Raw genomic sequence first — 16,767 nt, forward strand, 5'->3', positions numbered from 1 at the left:
AGAAGACATATAAAATGACCAATATTAGTGTCAAATTCATAGTTTTCGGGTCCATAAGCTGATTACTGACAGTTTCAAAAATCTTTCAGGCTCCAGTGAGGGTAAGACCCCTAGCACAGGTAGGGAGTAGGAGGGATGACATAAAAATGATCGAAAACGGTCAATATGAGGGTTGAATTCATAGTGTTCAGAATTGCTGAGATTGACAGTGACACTTCTGATGAAGTTCAAATCCAAATTCAGTCCCCTTTGGTGTTCCTGGGGAGGGGGTACGGGTGATATGTAAAAATAATTTTAAATAACCTAGTCAGGATTTCTAGATTCATTTGTAACAATTTTGGCGCCCCTTAATTCCAAGGTCAATTCCCAGATGGGGTAAGACTCCTAGGGGTAGGAGAAAACATAAAATGCTCGAGACTGGAAATATTAGCCATCATTGTCAGGCAAAGCTGAACGCTACACTTCATATTTACGAAAATGGTCTGTTATCATCAACTTCAGCGAATTTGCAATCGTCTCCTTTGCTGGTGCGTTACTATTACCAATTTTCTCAAAAAATGAAGTCTGACCCTATTTAAAGGAACAAGTTACTATCGCAATAAATACAGGGTCCTCTGTTGTGCACAGCATTCCCCTTTACTACCGCACAACACAAGGACATAACAGCGCGCGGCACAGCCCTAGTCGCTATCCCGATGGTATTAGAACTTTCCCCCCTACTTTGCCAATGTCACGCGCCTCTTTGACGAAAATTCCATAATTATAGTTCATAATTTTCTGGTATTTGCATTTTCTTGAGTCTACTATCAAAAGAGTCGCCCTATGCATCCATTTGCTTCAAAGTTCGAGCTTCATAATTTTCAAGATTAAATTTTCCACGTCCGTAGACAGACAAGGTTTCTTCCTACCTGAGTTTATATAAAGAAAAAATGTTATTATATATAAAACCTTTTCTTATTCTTCAAAGCTGCTTTCTTTCACTCAGTATCTCAAACCAATTAAATTACTTCAGTAAGGGAAAGAAGAAAGAAAAAGCATACAAAAATACAGATATTTACATTTTTAGGCCAAACAAAATCATTTACACTATGTACATTTTAACTTCCTATACGTTAGTCGTCACTTATCCGGTTTATCGGCGTTGTCATCAATTATTTTGTTGTTCTTTTCCAACTTCTGACGTAACTTTTCTAACTGGGCCTCATTACTATTGTTTAAAGCTTCTGCTCGGACCTCAGCATGAATCCTCTTATTCTCTTCACTCTGTTCTTCCAACCTCTTTCTTGAGAACGTTACTGATCTCCTGCAAACAGATTGTATGCTACAGAAGACAAATTATGAACAAACATGTTGACAACAGTTGCAGTTCTAGCCTATTGTTTAATCCTTCGTACTCTTTAAAATTTCAACAAAATTATTGAATTCAATAACTTAATTCTAGCTTCGCTTCCAATGTTAGCGGGGTAACGGATTACATATTCCTTCATACCTCGTAACTGACAGAAGAACTTGAATTCAACATTATAGCGAAATTAATCAGTGTAAAATCTAAAAACATTATCACACAACTTTTTTAAAGAAAATACACTGTACGTGTAATAAGTCAGGATATGCTGTTAAATCAAGGAAAACGGACGCTCACCTAATGTGATGTGTTGTTTATTGTTGGGACCCAACAGGGTTTCAGTAAACTGGAGTTACCTCCATTAGTTGATAAATCTTTATGCAAAATGCTTCTCACTAAGCATATCATCTTCATTTCAGTTACAATAATGGTCACTTAACCTGTTCACTCAACTCAGCCAATATGCTATCGTTAAGTGTTTTGAAAAAGAAAAAGCATCATACTCAACTTGAACTCAGGTCAACTTCCTTTCACTTACGGCCATGTGCACCAACAAATAGGGTGGAGCGAAAAAATCAAATTTTCGAAAAAAAATGAAATCTATGAGTTTTACGTCCCACGGTTATGCCGGTTAGGCTAAAGGAGACTGTGATGATGAGTAATGAATGAAATGGTGGAATGAAGAAAGTGGGAGGAAACGGGAGAACCCCGAGAAAACCCACGCACACGGTGTTTTCAAATTTTCGAGTATCGAATTCTAACAGCGCTCAAAAGTTGCGTATTCGCGTGCTAATCAATGGAAAAATAACGAAAAAGATCACACTTTGTATCTTCAGTTCGCGCAAACGGCCTAAAATTTGAAAAAAAAAAAAATATATACAAGAACACCACAATTTTACTTTTCTTCTTTTCTATAGCGTGTAAGTACTTTATTTTAGTTGTGTGAGGTCATGTTTGTTAATAATTCGTTAATGTGAGTGATTTTATACATTTTATTTTCATAATCATTTTGCAGCTCTTTGCCCATTTCTGATTTTTTTTTTTCTTTTTATGAAATGGCTCAGAACTCACCACGAGAGGGTGGTTGCAATTCGAGTTTCATCCACACCCTACCCGACCCTCCTACCAATTAACGTGTGCTAAATTGTGTTGATTTAGTCAAGAATTTAGCCTTAAATTCAGAGTTTTTAATCAAATTTAGGCATTGTTAGTCTTGAGAGCAAAGTTGCTCTAATGTAGCCATTTCTGTTTTTTGTCCGGACACTTTTCCTGCATACTCCGTGACACCGGCCTGTCTGAATCGCTCTGTTAGAACTTTAATGGCACCATCAACAAATTTTGATGTCACGGATTACAATGAGCTGATAGATTGGAGAAAATGTAAGTTGTCTCCCCCTCCAGTGCTCGAAAGCTCGACAACAGAAACTATCTTATCACTTATGTATGACATTTTTGGTCATAAGTTTGACTTATTCAATTTTCCATGCCATACTCAGGAAATTGAAAGACGTGTCAATTTGTCACAGAGTATGCAGAAAAAGTGTGCGGATAAAAAAAAACACAGATGGCTACATTAGAGCAACTTTGCTCTCAAGACTAACAATGCCTAAATTTGATTTTTAAAAAAATCTGAATTTAAGGCTAAATTCTTGACTAAATCAACATAATTTAGCACACCCTGATTGGTAGGAGGGTCGGGTAGGGTGTGGGTGGAAGTCGAATTGCAGCCACCTTCTCGTGATAAGTTCTGTGCCATATCATTAAATTAAAAAAATTAATTAAAAAAGGGGGCGAAGAGCTGCAAAATCATTATGAAAATAAAATGTATAAAATCACTCATATTAACGAATTATTAACAAACATGACCTCACACAACTAAAATAAAGTACTTACACGCTATAGAAATGAAAAAAATAGTAGTCTGTATATTTCTTGCGTAAAGATAAATTTTGGTGTTTTATATAAATTTTAGGCCGTTTGCACGAACAGAAGATCCAAAGTGTGATCTTTTTCGTTATTTTTCCATTGATCAGCACGCGAATACGCAACTTTTGAGCTCTATTTAGAATTACATGCTCGAAAATCTGATTTTTCCGCGTAAAGGTAAATTTAGGTATTTTTTTTTTTTTTTTCAAACTTTATGTCGTTTGCGCGATCTAAAGGTCCAAAGTGTGATTTTTTTCGTTATTTTTCTATTGATTAGGACGCGAATACCAACTTTTGAGCCCTATTAGAATTTGATACTCGAAAATTCTATTTTTTCGCTTTACCCTACCAACGAAGTTCAGATAAGCATTCATGTGAAAGAGTTCAAAACTGAATTTTGTAATTTGAACGTATTTCGAAGAATTTTGTTGCATCATAGAAAACTTAAGTTTAGTACATTTGGTTCACTCTGTAGACTAATTAAGATTTACGAAATTAAGCCATCGGCTGTTCAAGGTTAAACGCAGTTCATCCAACACTTTATCAAGACTTAACGTTGGGCGTCGTTCAACAGTTGAATTTGGTTGGTTTTGTAGGAACAGGTTAGAAGCGTTAATATAGTCGGCACACAACGAAATAATTCTCCCATTTGTTTCGACTTCTTTAACATGTAAAGATTACGAGCTAAATAAATGGGTCTTTTGTATCAAACAAGCAGCAATTAAAACTTGAAAGAAAGAATTTTTCTGCCGAAACTTTGAAATATGAGTATATTACAAATTTGCAGTGACTTATGACTGTATTCAGAACAGTTTTCCTATTCCGTAATTTATAGTGAGTTCTATAATTTAATGTGAACTTCAAAATATGTATTTAAGGTTCTTTTCAGTTCCAATATTTGAGGTCCCCACATACATTTGAATCCTACAATAATCACACGAATCTTCGTGCACCACTAATTTATCTAATTGAAGAGAACAACAGGGGACTATTGCAATGGGACTTTTTAAAAATTCTACAAGACGTAAAATATTTCAAAATACAACTGAAATACTTTAACAGTGTAAGAAATGAGTGCCACGACCACAGAATCTTATCCTTCGAAATAAGAGATTTATACTTAAAATTGTGAAAGAATTAAAAACAAGTTTCTGGCAATTGCATCAAAAATATAGGAATATTGTGGGGGAGACAATTACACTCAAGACTATGAAGCCAACTATTCACAATGCTATATACTACAGAGTGGAGTTTGTAAGGAGAAGCAATTTATTATTAGGAAGGTAAAAAAGACGAAAGAGTTTGGCGCTGCTAAGGAGTTATAAAAGATTCTAAGTTTTGGGACAAACTTATTTTTTCAGACAAAATTTACATTTTGTCTGATGCACCGATTGGACAACTTGATCTAGCCAACATATGAGGTTAACCAAAAAGAACGCCAAACTTCAAACGAAAAGTACAAGTGATAATGAATGTGTTACTTTCAGGGGCGTACGCAGGGTTGGATCCTGGGGACTGGACCCCCGGGAACCCAACTTTTTTTCTTTTTCTTCTTTTTTTTTGTTGTAAATTTAGTATAATTTTAGGGGTAATTTTACGAATTTAATTATAATTGACCCTCATATTGAATGCAGACCCCCCAAATAAATTCTTGCGTACGTCCCTCATACGTTCAATGTTTCCTTCAGTTCATTCCTGGCTCATTCTCATAAACCTTAAGATCTGAGATAATCTCATAGAAACCATAATTATGATCCAGGAGGATGGGGAGATGGAATTTTTCAATACGCTGAAAATTGGTGAAGAGGTTCAGAGTGTTGTTCTAAATAATATACTGTCCCCCCCCCCAAAAAAAAAAAATCTGCTTGGAAAACCGACATGTGATATCAAGATGGTCCCGACAAAATTTATACTTTAAATTTTCAAACGCCACATCTTCTCAACATTAAGCTAGAAACTTTGCTCTTGCTTCATTTTCTAGAGAATACATTAAAAATTGTTATTTATAACGATCACTTATCGCATTCTATTGCCATTTTCAAATATGATAAAGTGAGAAAAATGTGTATATTCAATTTCTTTTAAGATTTAACTGTGAATAACTTTGAAACGAATTCATATACAGGAAAATATACTGAAGTAATCATTATTTCCCTTTTCAAGAGTTTCCACTTCTCACTGAAGGCGAGATAGAGAATCGAAACAAACCAAGACCACGAGATTGTATTTTATGCCCACTGTTATTTAAAAAGTTCAATAAACTGTTCTTTCTTCGACAATGAGAGATCATTCTTGTGACTAAAGCATCATATGAATCGCGAATACACACAAATTTCTCATACAATTTATTTGGAAAATATGTTTTACATTTTTAAGGTGGTTACAAACCCTTTCAAGAAACTCAGAACCGACAAAAATATCATTTTCCATCAAAAATGATTCTAATGTTGGAGACGGTGGAAACTGCCTGTTACCTATGTAATTAATCCATGGCAAAAGTTCTTTATTCGAATGCCTTTATTTTGCATGCAAATCAAGAACAGTGAAAGATTTTCTCTGAAAAGAGAAATTCAGTGAGAATTAAAAAAAAAAGTTTCAAACAATACCAGTAACCATGATTCGCCAATAATGGTGCAATCTCAGAATCATGTTCATTTACAAATAATAGAACTTCATGACTTTATTCAAACAACTTTCTTAATACTTTGGCCCTGGAAAATCAGCGAATTTCGGAGTGAAGCAAAAAGTGTGTATATTTACTACCTGTTTTATCGCAAATACAGAAAATAGCATATTATTTAAATTTAACGGTCGAGTCTAAAATCATTGGCTTTATAGATTATCGAGCACAATTTTAAATTCTGGTGGAATTCCTTTGGAAGCCAATGGTTCCCTATGTATGAAACAATGCATTAATTTCACATCTGGAGCTACTTTCTTGTCCTTAGAACTCCCCCCGTCCCTCCTATGTCTGACTGATGCGCTAGGGCTCCATCTGAACATAAATCCACACATTTTTCCCTCTGGTTCCTTTCTCTCTCATGTAACTATTGAAAGTGAAATATTTCTTTTCGAGCTGGTAAACGACTACAAAACAGAATATCATTCTGTATATCATCATGCGTATATCTAACGTAGCATACCAATTTGCGTCATTTGTGACATCAGTAATTTCGTCTATTCGCAACTAATAAGAACTCTTCGTAACTTTCTCGATTAACTGAAATTCTGCGTTACCAGTCATATCATTAATTCTGCGATCGATAGTGTCATTTGAAAGAGGAATCAAATCGATATATTTTAGTATCTTATGGTTAAACATAATTTTTACTACATTTTTTATAGATAGAAGTAGTAAATTTTCTTCGATAGAATGAGGTTTTCCTATTTTGGGTATGCGCAAATTTTAAGAAGTAGGACGTTTCCAGTGATTTGCTATTAATTGAACCCATAGCCGAAGCTTTATCTTTCCCACAATTTAGTGTCTCTAAGCGTCGCTGAAAAAAAAAAAAAAAAACTTTTTTTTTTTTTTTATTACAACGCTGTTTTTCTAAATGTTTTCAAAGTTTTGCAGGTTTCATGTACTCATTAAACAACACTTCGTAACGCAAAACGCACTGTAGTTTCTGTTCATTTTCATCATCACACCATGTAAATCTTCATTCCAAATACGGATACTAATTTTTCTATTCTATTTTCTCTTTGAACTGCTTGCTTCAACCTTCATTAGAGAGTCACATTTACTCGTCGTAACAACACTAGTTTCGCAGTTAGAATTAGCTTCTCTTACATCACTTGCTTTTCTTTTCAAAGTTCCTGTTTTAAGCCACTTTTCCATTATTAAAACAGTTTCGAAAACATATTAAAACTGGAGTTACCTGACAGCACACTAACACTTCTGAAGATCTGGTGAGCTTCGATTGACAGAGGAAACTTATTATTAAATAATAAATAACCAGCCTGTTGAAATGTGGATACCACATTTTACTTCAAACAGCAGGGGAAAGCAAAACTAATAAAATCCTTTTCTACTTCACCACCCTTTACGTTTTCCATGCTTCTGCATTATTAATTGTCGCCATGTACTGTGATCTCTTTCAAATTAATGATAAATGCAGTCATGTAGCCCTACTAATTTCCTGGAAACACCAATTTTTGTCTGATCATTGAAATATGTTTCATAATTTTAAAATCGAAAGTTAGGATACAAGTTGAATAATAGGATAAAATATTGAGATTTTAAAAAAGTTCGGCTTTTAGTGTTAAATCTGTTCAAAAGTTTTCACTCATTTAATTTTTAACTTTTCATATTTTTTAAATTCTATTCGTGAACCCCTTCTATCTTCGCGAACCATAGATTGAGAAGCGCTGATCTACTAATAAACAAAATAATGTGTGTGTGTTTGTCATATTTTGCATAGAAAAGAGCCACATACAGCTACCAAATTTTGTACGCAGATCTAATCCCGTAGGAAGCATTTTTTTAAATTTTCGGTTTGAAACGAGATTGGCACGGGGGTCAAAATTTATGTGTTTCTAGTTGCTTCTAAAAGAACTTTGCCTATATACAATCAATACATATTTGATATGTGAGCTTACATAACAGGAGAGAATAAAGGTACTGCTCTTTGATATTTATTTATTTCATTCCTCTCTTTACTTTCAGGTATTTTGCATAAACCTTATCCTCCCATGTGTAAAACAGGCACTTCAGCTAGTACCTTATAAAGACACAGGTCCGTTTACTGGATGTAGATTTGCATAGACACGTGCAGAATTTCTTTAGAATCCTACTTCCGTGAGTGGATAGAAGTTCTTGCCATTGCTTATGATACTTGACCTTACAGTAGAGTTTAATCAACACTGATGTAGTTTGTCTGGCAATGTTAAATAATTCTGAAAAGTTAGATGTTAAGGAAGGCCAGAACTTTGTCGAAACGTTTACGGTAGGGTTAGGTATATTTCTTAAGTACAGCTTTTAGTGTTTAATATGCATCCTATAAAATCACTTAGCAATACTACTCTCTGTTCGCTCTTACATCTGAAAGGAAACGAACAAAACTATTTGTACATATGTATAGGTTTTTTTTTTTTTTTTTTTTTTTTTTTTTAATGCTCCACTCCGGAATTAGGATTAGAGATTTCTGAGCTTTCGGCATCTATGGTCACGTTAGCACGAAACGTATGAGGGATGACGTCCCTCAGCCATCACACTACCCGGAGAATTAAGCAGGAAGAAAGGAATGGGAAATGAAGGAAGAGGCCTGGAACCATTTGTAGGTACACTCAGGGAATTAATTGGCTTACCTTCCTAATGAGCCCATTGATGAGATGGCAACATTGCACCTGCAAAGTATGGCAACGATATAACATGTCTTGGGATCCTGACATAACTCATTCGAGACTTGGAGGTAATTCGTATTCCTGAAGACTGGGTCATTCCATACGAAATAAACACAAAAAAAGCACATTTTTTACCTCACATTTTCGGATTTTAATGATTTTTACCTTACGTGAAAATATCATAACAAGATTGAAAAATACCAAATTTCAACCTCCTAGGTCGATTAGTTTTCGAAATTTCCAATTTTGGACCAAAAATTGCTTATATTAGCTTCTTTAGTTTGATAAATCTCAGCTCCTAATTAACGTACCGAACTAAGACTTACGTCACTGAAAGCCATTGTTTAAAGCTATTTTTACATATATAAATCAATGGGGTATACTAAAATCAATTTTCGAAAATTCGAATTCGAATTTTCAAATTCGAATTTCTCGAAAAAGGACAAGTTTAAATTTCTGAAAAAAATTCTTAAATGTAGGTTAAGCCTTTATAAAAATACGGTCAAAATATAATTTTGGGATCGTGAGATACAAATAATAAAAACAAACCGGGTGTAGTTCTTCCACCAGAAAACGCCCAGGCCGACAAGGAATTCTACCAAATTGCTGATATTTCTAGGATTATGCCAGGCGTAAAAGACTGTCTTTCAATAAGAGAGAGCAGTGGGAAGAAGGTTAAAATTTCTAAATGTCGTTTGTAAAATTTGCGGGAGGTATATCAGTTGTTTAAAGAGCGGTTTCTTTATATGAGCATAAGGTTTTCCAAATTTTCAGAGCTTCGCCCAAAAAATGTTGCTAATAGAACGCACACTGTTTGTATGACATATCAAAACGTGAAGTTAATGATGGAAAATGCCAAGTTACAAACTCTCACCAATGGGTTCGATTGCCGGCGAGAGTTCATGTGGTTCAGTTTCCACGATAATCAGTAATTCCACGCCTCATATAGCCTCGCTGCTGAACAGGACGTTAAAATCAACTCAAAATCAATTCAATGGTTTCATAATAACTTACAAGGACTGCCTACACCTCATAAGGCGTGAACCTGTGTTTGAGGACTGCTCTATAGGAACTTGTTCTTCTTGTCCTCGAACTGACGTCATCAAAACTCTGCTGGAAGGCACCCTACAGGAAAACTTAATCGAAACTGTGATTTTCCGTCAATGGTTGTCTGTTGATAGATGTACATTACAAACTCTTCAGAAGACATCATCAGAATTTATTGAGCTATTTTGTCAAAAATTAAATGATCTTTATCATGACTTCAGAGGGAAGCAACAATGCTTAATTTTCAACCATGTTAAAGGAAAAATTTCTGGAAGTGAATTTGTTGTTATTTGTGACTTCGTGGAAAATTATGACTTTGTTGTACAAGATGAGGCACAATCATTTCACTGGAATACCAACCAAGCTACAGTCCACCTCTTCGTAATTTATCACTGGAAATGTAACAAAAACGACCACTATAACGTGGTTATAATATTTGACTGTCCTTAGCACAATACCGTGGTATTCTACTCTTTTTAGAAGAAACTTGTGGAATTCCTCCGAAGCAAACATAGTACTGCCTCTGAGAAAATTTTATACTTTTCGGATGGTTCAGCTGCACAGTACATAAACCGTAAGAACTTTCTTAACTTATGCTTACACCAACAAGACTTAGGAATACAGACTGAGTGGCATTTTTAATTTTTTATTTATTTATTTGGCACTCCCATGGTAAAGGCCCATGCGATGATATAGGAGGCACTGTGAAGAGACTGGCAAAAAAGTAAGTCTCCAGCGCCCATTCTCAGATCAAATTTTGGATCCATTACAACTTTATGATTGGGAAAAGAAGAGTATCTCAGGGATTGAGTTCATATTTGTTACTCACTCAGAATATGCTGAGACTGATGAATTTCTAAAGAAACATTTCGAAAATATTCATGGAATTGCAAGGACACGAAGACTCCATGCCTTTGTATCCCTTGATAGAACGTATGTAGTGACTAAGCCCTTCTCCTTTTCTTCAACATCCAGCACACACCAGCTGGACATCCAAGACGCTTTCATTAAGTGAAATTCATAGATATGTGACTACAGTTTACGAAGGAAATTGGTGGCTCGAACAAGTCGTCACTTCTAATCAAGAAGATGGCCAGGTGAAGGTAATATTTTTGCACCCTGCTGGACCATCACCTTCATTTCTACATCCACATAAGATGGACGTATTGTGCGTTCAGTCACGAGACATTCTATGCAAAGAGAGCCCAATGACACCTACTGGTCGTGTTTACCGTATTCCTGAAGATGACGGCAAAACAACAATCAGAGCTTTTCAGAAATACATCTCTTCAAAAGACTTCAGTTGAAGGATAGTCTCTGCTTATAGATGGGCTACAGTTGAGTACTTTGAATAACTTCCAAATGTTACGGCGCAATGAAAGTTCAGTGAACACTATGCAAATCATGTAACTTTTTTCTTTCTTTATTCACACAATTTCCTTCGAAGTTTGTATCTCTCGATCCCATAACGATCCCAAAATTATATTTTGACTGTATCTTTATAAAGGCCTAACCTACATATAAGATTTTTTTCAGAAATTTAAAATTGCCCTTTTTCGAGAAATTCGAATTTGAAAATTTGAATTTGAATTTCCCAAAATTCTTTTTAGTACACCCCATTCATTTATGTATCTAACAAAAGCTTAAAACAATGGCTTTGCAATGACGTACGACGTAGTTCGGTACGTTAATTAGGAGCCGAGATATATCAAATTAAAAATGCTAATATATGCCATTTTTTGACCAAAATTGGAAATTTCGAACCGTAACATTTCGAAAACTAAACAACCTAGAATTCTGAAATTTGGTATTTTTCAATCTTGCTATGATATCGTTATATGACGTAAAAATCATCAAAATCTGAAGGGGTCAGTGTAAAACGGTGTGTTGAGTTGATATGAAATGACCCGACTGAAACTTCACTCCAAAAAACACTCACGTCAGCAACTTCCTACCCCCCCACAAGAATTTTGAGGAATATTATATATATATTAATCGATTGTCTACTAATATACTAGTTCAAAACGTGAAAGTTTTATGCTGGTGATGCTCTCCTCCCCCCCCCCAAGCGAAGTCTGAAATGACGCCACTGCTTCATATATATGTAAATCAATCGAAATATGCGAACAGCAAATTTTTCAAGTCAGCAAAAGAGCCCTAATAACAACCGAACAGATAGACCAGTGGTAAAATAATAGGGAAAATGAAACTGACAAAGCCAAAGATCGGAGGATCGAAACTGCACCAGGGAAGATTTTTTTTTCTTTCTTTAGCAAAATTAAGAAACAACTAATATAATAATAATAATAATAATAATAATAATAATAATAATAATAATAATAATAATAATAATAATAATAATATAATAATAATAATAATAATAGATAGATAGATAGATAGATAGATAGATAGATAGATAGATAGATAGATAGATAGATAGATAGATAGATAGATAGATAGATAGATAGCAATACGTGAAACAAATCAGAAAAATAATAATACAACGTTGAAATAGTGATAGAGTGACATCATGCACATCAAGAAACACCTCGCTTTATGCGAAAATATCGCTTGTGTCAAACAACAGCTGTCAGCGTTCGTTGGTAATCCAAACGTAGATAACTCTACGTTAAGAACTTTAGACACTTCAATGCACTTCTTGTTTCATGAAAAATGTTTTTTCATTGGTATGCACTGTAAAAACCTTCGATTGAAGTGAAACGTATTTTTACACAAACCAATAAAACTTCAAACTAATAAATAATGTCTTTGTGTATAAATAGATGTTGATTATTTTGCTAATATATCGTAATTATTTGGAATTAATTACATGATTTAAATCATGAGGGACGTGCTTATGGTGGCAGGAAAAGGAACAAGTAGCAAAAGAGGTTACAGTCGATGGACGGTATTAAAATTCAAAAATCGTACGTGAAGACGAAAGGTTGAAGTGAACGAAAACTTCTCGGTTGCGGCAGATGATCTGCCGATAATGGCAGAATATTTATGATCATCATCGTCATATATTTAAGGATTTTTGAAGGATTATCACCAAAGTAACAAAAGCACTTTAGTGAATTTTATTCTATATAAAGTCAAAATATTTGATAAAGATTATAATCTGTCATATCGTGACATCTATCCATATGTGGCTCTGTATATTTTACCAACTAAAATTCCATTTTTTTTTTTATTTTTTTTTTCATACATACGCGGAGATATTAGATAACTCAGTCTGGAAACTGTATTAATGAAAGGAAGCGTGAAATAATTTGGAAGCAGCCTATTATAAATAACCATGTCCAAAGAGATTTGTTAAATACAAATTACAAAATAATTGTAACTGTAGCGATCCGCAAGAATCGGGAGGAACACTAGACAAGACAAGGGGTTCTCGTCTGATCTAGTAAAAATGATGTATTGCCTCAAAAATATATCCCTATCTCTTTTCCTCTGGAATAATTCGGATTAAAATATGATATTTGTTTGATATTTCGTTTACAGTGATACTAAAGTCTCGAGGTCGATTTGTCGGTTTATTTGAAGTTGAACGTTCATCTCAGCGTAGACGCTATATGAGGCGTGGGTCTAACGATTTAAGTGGAATGCGAACCATATGAGCTATAGCGGGAATCGAAAGGTAGAAGTACACTAAGCATATAGCCACTAAGCAGCTAAGTGCCGACATCGAGTAAATACTACAGCAAATGTATTATTAAGTATATACATTAGCGTAGAAGCTGGCGACACTACAAGCGTAGTCTCATCGAGATTATTTGTATATAACAATCTGACGCTAGCGTCTTTCTAGCAACTTGTGATTCGTGTATTCGAGCCTTAGGTGCTTATCAGCCCCATCCCTATTTTTCTTTTACAAAACAGTTCAGACAAGAATGGATAATATTATAACATATTTGTGTAATTTTCTAGACAATACACAGTAATACCTGGGAAACTAACCAAAGGTTCTGAGGTGGTTGTCTTTGCTTGTTTATCCTCTAAGCCAATAACATCATAATACACTGGAATACTTATTCTTTCAATATATCAACCACACACACTGTTCCACGAAGTGGTGTTTTCTAAGTACTGAGTAACTATGTAGATACATTTTAGGTATAATATTTACTTTCGCTATATTTTCAAAAATATGAAAACGTAGTGTTGTTTCCTATGAGCAATAAAACATTAAAGTTTCACAAAACGAAATAAATTATTGAGTTCAATGAGACAAAAGTATTGCCTCGTCAAATAATCGTTCACTGCCTTTCTCAGTTGCTTCCGTCATAATTTGTGAGATTTGTTGCATGTTGATCAGAATGTTGAATAAATCCCAGCATTTTAGATTTGTCTTACGTATTGTGATTTATCCGTGAAAACTTATTTAGGAATGTATTGTGAGATGTTTCTAATAGTCTAAACACAACCAACTTCTCTACTACACTCCTGATAGTAAAGTTTTTTAGAACATGAAACTTCTAGGCATGAATGAAAAGGTAAAACCTTCAATATGCGAACTGATTTAATGATTCTAATTATCTGTTGTGTTTGGGATTTGTGAAATATTTGTGTTGGGACATGCACGGCAGTTCACAGATTTCAATTAAGCACACACCTGATGATTTCCAACTGATGTGAATGTCCTATAACCTGATCACTTACAGCACAATCTCAGCACAAATCTGTTTAAATATCTTAGTTGAGAACCCATAGAGGTGACCACTAGTTGGTTTCAATTGACACTCTTTTAAACTTTATAAGATGTTTACAGATAAAGTTAAGTCAAGATATAATTCCAGTCTCAGGGCGACATAGAGATAACGTGCGATATAAATCCACATATAATGCTATCCCGAAAGCGTCATAAGGTTTACTTTTGCTGAGGTTGTTACCTAAAGTACCCATGCTTATGGCATAGAAACACACACTCCAAAAGCCAGACCCAGAAATATGGGTTAATGTACAAATCAGAATTTGGTCAGATGATAGAAATCTGTTAATGCAAGCTTTACAAAATGAGGAAGCTCAGTATGCAAGTTACGCTGTCTTCAGCACATAAACTGAATTTACAGACGAGAATGTATAATAATTCATAACATTCTACAATGAATTTTCTAACATGAAATTATGTGCAGTAATCTTTCTCTTATTTGTTCACTTTCTTCTTGACAAACGATATCAAATTTAAAAGCAAAATACAATATGAATAAAAAGTTTATAAGTGGTTAGTTACATCTTCGGGTTTGCATCCTGTGTTGCTACGCGAGACAAAGTAGTGCGATAGAATATATATATATACAAAGTAATATATATATATATATATATATATATATATATATATATATATATATATATATATATATAACCATACTATAAATAAATATGTGGATGAATTGAATATATAAAAGCAATAATGATTAATTGTGATTAATTAGTATCAATAAACAATTAAAATTCCAAAATCCAGACATTGCATAATTCAGAAAATCTGAAGCTGAAAATAAAGGAAAGATAAGATAAGGTCTTTAACCGCTTAACGGTTTTACCCGAATTATTACGTTCAAGGGTAATATGTAAATCTTGATTATCCCGAGCTATTACGTTGAAACTATATTTTTCCGTTCGAATCTGTATTTAAGCGAAATGTTTCGTTGTGAGAAGAAAAGGTGCAGGTAGCAAATCTTAACAAGCAAATTAACCATCTTTTGTTTTGGTTTATTGACTTTTACAGCAGGCGGCAGTGTATTACTCCTGCAGTGCCCGAAATATTTCGGGATAATCCCGATTGAATGTTTTCACGTTTTAAATAGCCTCAACTTATAAGACGATAGAAATTTTGCCATGATTCTGTTCAGGACTTAGCAGATAAAGCTTTTGTTTAAATAAAACATATTTTTTTCAGCACGCAAATTCATTTAATCTTACAATTATTTTATTTTCAACTGTGCTCGAAAAAACTCTGGATAATCCAGAAGTAGTATTTTGAGGGGTTATAACTTTCGAAATTTGGTTCTGAATGACAATTAAAATAGATCGTGTTAGCACGCATTTATGATAGATTTAAAATATGAAATAAAAAAAATATATGACCTTTTTGGGACGTTTCTCTAAAATAAATTCGACCGTTAAGCGGTTAATCATTATAATATTGTTCATACACAAAAGAGTATTAATGTGAGTATAAAGTCTTGTATTGTTTGGCAAATATAACATTGACCGTGGCAAGAAAACTGTGAAATAATTCTCCAATGTAAAGTATTTATGAGTCTTAAGTTGTGTTTGGAGACGAGTACGAAGCAAATTATCAATTAATTCACACGCACAAGACCGCTAATATTTGCACTACATCAAGTTTGGGTCAGTTCATATCAAGATCTTCAGGGGACACTTTTAAATAACAGTTTAAAGCCTACAAATGTTTTCAACTTAAGTGAGTTTGGAATACAAGGATTATTAATATATTAAACTGTTCTCAATTATGACCATAGAAATAAACCCCACTGCATTAGTTTTCAGTTACACAAGACTGAATACCGTGGAGATTAAAAATAAATAATATAAAGAAACGCTTTTAAAAATAACGATTTTTCTTTAACGTCTATACTTTTGGGGATTAGCCATAGTTTTGCTGAAGCACCCAACTCACTAGAAGAAGTCACACCAAGCAGGCGAGGTATCTCCATAATTTTAACAAAATAACGGTAGATCTGCAATACAAATTCTTGAGTAATTAATAGTTCAAAGTTTATGTGGCGGTTCCTTTGGACTTCCTATTATTGGAGATGCAGATCCTAACAGCGGATTTGCTTTATATCAGTGTTTGGAAATGATGTTGATGAACATGAAGTTTCACGTTAAGTTTCTTCATTAACATTGTAGTCTGATATAACAGGAGCTTTTGATGGTGAAGATAACTCCTCATCAAAATTACTGTACTTAGAGCCAGAGCTACCAGATGCATGTTTAAGGATTGTGTGTTTGGTCTCTCTAAGTCTGTGTGTTTGGTTATAGTCGCATATGCATGATGTGAAGCTGGATCGTGTGCTTGAACCTCGAGTGGTGCATTAGTACTAGTTTTGTTGTTCAGAGGTGAATCTAAGATATCG

General features: G+C 34.2%; 1 protein-coding gene across 2 annotated transcripts in view; it reads right to left on the reverse strand.

The window, feature by feature from the left end:
- Window positions 1–1,045: 1,045 nt before the first annotated feature.
- Window positions 1,046–16,767, reverse strand: part of LOC145695083 (dnaJ-like protein 60) — a 48,204-nt gene continuing 32,482 nt past the window's right edge. For both annotated transcript variants that reach the window (XM_081771962.1, XM_081771963.1), the window contains exon 5: window positions 1,046–1,303. In XM_081771962.1, coding sequence (XP_081628088.1) covers window positions 1,120–1,303 — 184 coding nt within the window. In that variant the 3' untranslated portion in view covers window positions 1,046–1,119. The remainder of the gene's footprint in view (window positions 1,304–16,767) is intronic.

Source organism: Thermobia domestica, chromosome 9 (assembly GCF_964235325.1).
Source record: "Thermobia domestica chromosome 9, izTheDome1.hap1.1, whole genome shotgun sequence".
Classification (NCBI taxonomy): Eukaryota; Metazoa; Arthropoda; class Insecta; order Zygentoma; family Lepismatidae; genus Thermobia; species Thermobia domestica.